The following is a 4,894-nucleotide window of genomic DNA, read 5'->3' as shown; positions in this document are numbered from 1 at the left end:
AACACTTCACAGCCATGCTCAGCTACCTTCCTACTGGGAAAGTCTTAATTCACCAAAAAAGTGGCACTGGAAGGAGGCCTGTTACAAGGTCACTAAGATAACAAACATGCATCATTTCAGTTCATCCAAACAGGTAGTAACTGCAGTGGCAAAAGAAAAATGATCCTGCTGACCCAGGAGAGCTTCTTTCCTCTCCTGAGCAAGCATCCCCCAGCCACTGACTGGCACTGCCCTCCCCACCTCCCCTTCCTGTCCAGAGCTCCCCCTACCCTACCCTGACATCCAGAGCCCTGCCTGCCCCAGCCAAACCCCTGTTACTGGGAAACACTGAGGTCAGCGTACCAGCAACGTCAGCACTAGCCGGGGAGGCCGGGGCAGAGATTTATCTCACCATGGCTAAAGCTGCTGACTTTCTCATTTCCTGCGGCTCTATTTACATACCTCCCACTTCCTCCTGCGCAGCTACTGATGCAGACTTCCCCCTCCCCATGGTGGCCAAATGAGGGCCAGGAAGGTTCTCCAAGTCACATAGCAACCCCTTCCCATCCCTTCAGCCAGAGATGAACCAGGCATCCTCCTTGGATGACCTTGGGCAGCTCAGCCTCTCAGCCTTGTTATCCTTGTTTATAAAGTAGGAATAAAAATACTGTCTGCCTTGCCTACCTTCCTGCATAACCCATAGGCAAAGAGCATGAAAAAGTGTATGTTTCAAGGATTGAAAAAGCATTAATTTATCAGAAAGCACAAGGCCTATTCATTATCATTATTTCAAAGTAGCAGAGGGGACAGAATTTCTCCTCATGGAGACAAGGCCCTGGACGCAGGACTTGCAGGCTGCTTATTCTCCCTAGAACTGCACTGCAAGACCCCATCCCAGCCAGGTCTCCTCTTCCTCCTTCCAGACCCCCCACAGGAGCTTGCTGAGAGCCAGAGCTGTGAGAGGCTGCCCTCTGCTGTCCACCTGAGTCCGGACCACATCAGCCCTCCAAGTCCGAAATATTGTGGCCAATATTGCCACCTGGTGGTCAACAGAAGCACTGCCACCAAACTGAGAGCTCAGCTTCGAAATGGAGAAATCTCCCTAATTCCTGACATCTGTCTCTGGGATGCACACAGATCTCCTCATACCAGGTCACTGTGCTTTCAGAGAAAGCATATCGGGCTGTGTCTCAAGTCATGCACAGACAGCATCTAGGGTAGGTGTTGGGGTAGGGAGGATGGAAGGAATATGCTAACCAGAATACACATTTTTAAAATTTTAATGTTCAATGCCACATATATCCTCTCTGCACTTGTCCCACTGGGGCCCACTCACAGTGACCCAGCCCTTGTTTGGCCCAACTTACAAAAACTTCTGGCCCCCCTGGGGCACCCAGAGTACTTTCTGGTCATAAAAGAGACAGTAACATTTCTATGTGCCCTTTCCTCCCCCCCACCCCCCACCCCCCGCTGGACCTTTTGGAGATGAAATTCAACAGGTAAAAGCAGGACCTGAGCAGGTGTCTCTGAAAGGAGGCAGTTGGGAGTTCCCAAAGGAAAGAGAAAAGGGAAGAGGAGAGCCAGCACGAACCAAGAATTGCAGAGAGAGAGCCATGGGCTTCTCCTGGAGACCCTAAAACAGAGCCCCAGGAAGAGGTGATGACATAAGAGGCTTCTCAAACCTCACAAGAGGAAGTAGACCCAAGAGACACGCATTGGAGATCAGAGAGCGGCCATGCAAAAGGAAAGACAGCAAACGAGCTGCAGCAAGCTCCTGAGCCCTGCAGCCCAGGGCACAGGAAACCAGAGGCAGAGCCTCAGGCCCAGGGTGAGGGGCAAAGCGCCAGCCTGAGCCTCTTGCAGCAGAGAACAGCTGGAAGAGAGAAGTGCTGGAGCCACCGGAGGTTTATGGCTGTCTATTCCAAGGGCAGCAGCCTGCCTGGGCCTGCAGTGCAAGGCCCAAGTCCTGACCAGGTGCTTCAACCAAGCCCAGGGAGTTAGGAACTGTGCCAGGCTGCTACAGGTAGCTGGGGCTGGAAACATACTCATATTTGGGCTATTGCACAGCCCCTGTGCAAAAACCTAGCAAATGAGCATACTCTCTCCAGCACCATGCAGGCTCCCATGTATAGCTTGTTCCTAGGACCTATCACTACTCCCCAGACCCCTCAAAAACAAACCAAAACAAAACAAAACCCTGGCCTACACTCAGAGAATGCTCTGGGAGGTGAGGCCACAAAAGAAACTGTCTCTTGGGAGTAGGTGGAGCCCAGCATCAGGGGAGAGCCAGAGGAAGGCATGTCAAGGGAGGAGCTGAGACCCAACTGAGGGTCCGCACTGGAAGAGGGCTTTCTTCACTCTAACTTGGAACCTCATTCTGCGTAGAACTTTTTCACAGTTGGAGGGAGGAGGACGCTCAAAGTAGGGTGTTGCCCTTGGTGAGGATTTGGAGTCCCCTGGGCTCAGGAGGGAGTGGACAGGCATTCCCAGAAGCATCAGCTTCTGGCATCTCCAGAACCCTAGCTTGGACCCTGACCAAGGAGTGTCCCCAACTGCTGAATAGGCCAGGAGTCCCCTTTCTCTAAGGCTTACATCTCTCCCTCTGGGGTGTGTCCTGCCCCTCCCTGAGTCACCCCAAGGGGAGAGAGGGGAAAAAAGGGAAGAGAAGAGAGGCATTGACTACAGAGGAAGGAAAAGGAAGCAGAGCAGAGGGGGGAGAGAGGCCACACAGGAGTGGGTGACAGAGGAGACTGCAGAGGGCAGGTCTAGGGCAGGAGATCGAGAGAGGGCAGGCCCAGGTCAGGAGGAGGTAGAGAGAGGGCAACCCGAGCACCCCAAGGGGTGCCTCAAGAGCAGGTGGGGGCGGGGAGCCGAGGGGGCGGGCCGGCCATGTCCCACGGGACCTACTACGAGTGTGAGCCCCGGGGCGGCCAGCAGCCACTTGAGTTCTCAGGGGGCCGAGCTGGGCCCGGGGATCTGGGGGACATGTGTGAGCATGAGGCCTCCATTGACCTTTCTGCCTACATCGAGTCTGGGGAAGAGCAGCTTCTCTCCGATCTCTTTGCGGTGAAGCCAGCGCCTGAGGCCAGAGGCCTCAAGGGCCCCGGAACCCCTGCCTTCCCCCACTACTTGCCGCCTGACCCTCGGCCCTTTGCCTACCCTCCACATACCTTCGGCCCAGACAGGAAGGCGCTGGGGCCTGGCATCTACAGCAACCCAGGGAGCTACGACCCCAGGGCTGTGGCGGTGAAGGAGGAGCCCCGGGGGCCAGAGGGCAGCCGAGCTGCCAGCCGAGGCGGCTACAATCCCCTGCAGTACCAAGTGGCACACTGTGGGCAGACAGCCATGCACCTGCCCCCAACCCTGGCAGCACCCGGCCAGCCTCTGCGCGTTCTCAAGGTAAGAGCAGGTCAGCCCTCCTCCCTCCTGCCCCGGGCTGGAGAGGCTGGTGTGGACAGGACCCTGTGCCCCTGCTCACGCTGCTGAGTCTGTGCTTGGTGTTGCTCTGTGAAATGGACCCAACCCACAGTCCTCTGTGCTCACACCGCACCATGACCTCCCTTTCCTTCTCTGTGAATTCATTCCCACCCTGAATCCCCACCATGTCCCAAAGACCCTGCGGCAAGCTGGCCTACCTTGATCTCAGGCCCCCCACCAGCCTCTCTGCTGCTCACCATGCCCCCTCCTCTTGTTTCTCTGCCGCCTGCTTCTGTAAGAAATGTCTGCTGGTCATAGAACAGGAGACTCAAGACAGATTGAGGGAAAGTGTACTCAGAAAGTGTGAGAACATTGGCTGGGTGCGGTGGCTCATGCCTGTAATCCCAGCGCTTTGCGAGGCCAAAGCAGGACGGTCGCTTAAGGCCAGGAGTTGGAGACCCGCCTGGGCAACATAGCAAGGCTCCATCTTTACAAAAAAGAAGAAAGAAAGTGTGAGGACATGAAAGGGAGTTTTGGTCTCAAGCAGAGGACCCTGTGCATCTGGGTCACCATCTCCCAGAAGCAGGGCGATGATAGTTTTGACCTGAGAGACAGGAGCTGGCTCTGAGTCCTGTATTCCTTCGATGCAGCAAGTGTGCCCTGGCTGCAGAGATTCCCGTCCCGCCTTCGCTCTGCCTCCTCGCCAGCCCTCACCTCTCCGTCTCTCCGTGCCTTCCCCTCCAGGCCCCTTTGGCCACTGCCGCACCGCCCTGCAGTCCCCTCCTGAAGGCGCCCTCCCCCGCTGGCCCCTTACACAAGGGCAAGAAGGCAGTGAACAAAGATAGCCTTGAGTACCGGCTGAGGCGGGAGCGCAACAACATCGCCGTGCGCAAGAGCCGGGACAAGGCCAAGAGGCGCATTTTGGAGACGCAGCAGAAGGTGCTGGAGTACATGGCAGAGAACGAGCGCCTCCGCAGCCGCGTGGAGCAGCTCACCCAGGAGCTAGACACCCTCCGCAACCTCTTCCGCCAGATCCCTGAGGCGGCCAACCTCATCAAGGGCGTGGGGGGATGCAGCTGAGTCTGGCTGGTGGACTTTGGGCACCAGGCTCCGTGGCACGGCCTGACTCTGCGAACCCCCATCCTGCTGGGGGTCTAGAACCCTGAGACATAGACCATGGATAAATGGCAACCGGGGTGGCAAGGAAGGGCAGGACCCAGCATAATGATTATGTGGCTGAATAAAGTTGCACTGTGACTGGGTGTTGGGACTGTTGGCTGTGTGTGTGTGTGTGTGTGTGTGTGTGTGTGTGTGTCATGGAGGACCCTGGGGACAGAGGATGCATGTGGCTAGGTCTGCACCTCTTGTTTCCATGCCCAAATGGACATGTGGAAACACAGACATGCTGTCCACAGCCCGCCCCCTACATGCCACACAACCAGGCCATGTATCTGCCACTCTGCTTGTCTCTCCCTGACATCCCTATCATCCCCTTCTG

The 4,894-nt window shown here is 56.4% G+C and overlaps 1 protein-coding gene across 1 annotated transcript; it reads left to right on the top strand.

Annotated features, from left to right (window-relative positions):
• Window positions 1-2,351: 2,351 nt before the first annotated feature.
• Window positions 2,352-4,658, top strand: CEBPE (CCAAT/enhancer binding protein (C/EBP), epsilon). Its single transcript, XM_011990663.1, has 2 exons — window positions 2,352-3,378; window positions 4,141-4,658. Exons 1-2 carry the CDS (start codon window positions 2,869-2,871, stop codon window positions 4,474-4,476), a joined length of 846 nt encoding a protein of 281 aa, XP_011846053.1. The 5' UTR covers window positions 2,352-2,868; the 3' UTR covers window positions 4,477-4,658.
• The last annotated feature ends 236 nt before the right edge of the window (window positions 4,659-4,894 follow it).

This window comes from Mandrillus leucophaeus, unplaced genomic scaffold (genome assembly GCF_000951045.1).
Source record: "Mandrillus leucophaeus isolate KB7577 unplaced genomic scaffold, Mleu.le_1.0 Scaffold380, whole genome shotgun sequence".
Lineage (NCBI taxonomy): Eukaryota > Metazoa > Chordata > Mammalia > Primates > Cercopithecidae > Mandrillus > Mandrillus leucophaeus.
The sequence above is the reverse complement of the archived record's forward strand: the minus strand, read 5'-3'. Positions and strand labels throughout refer to the sequence as shown.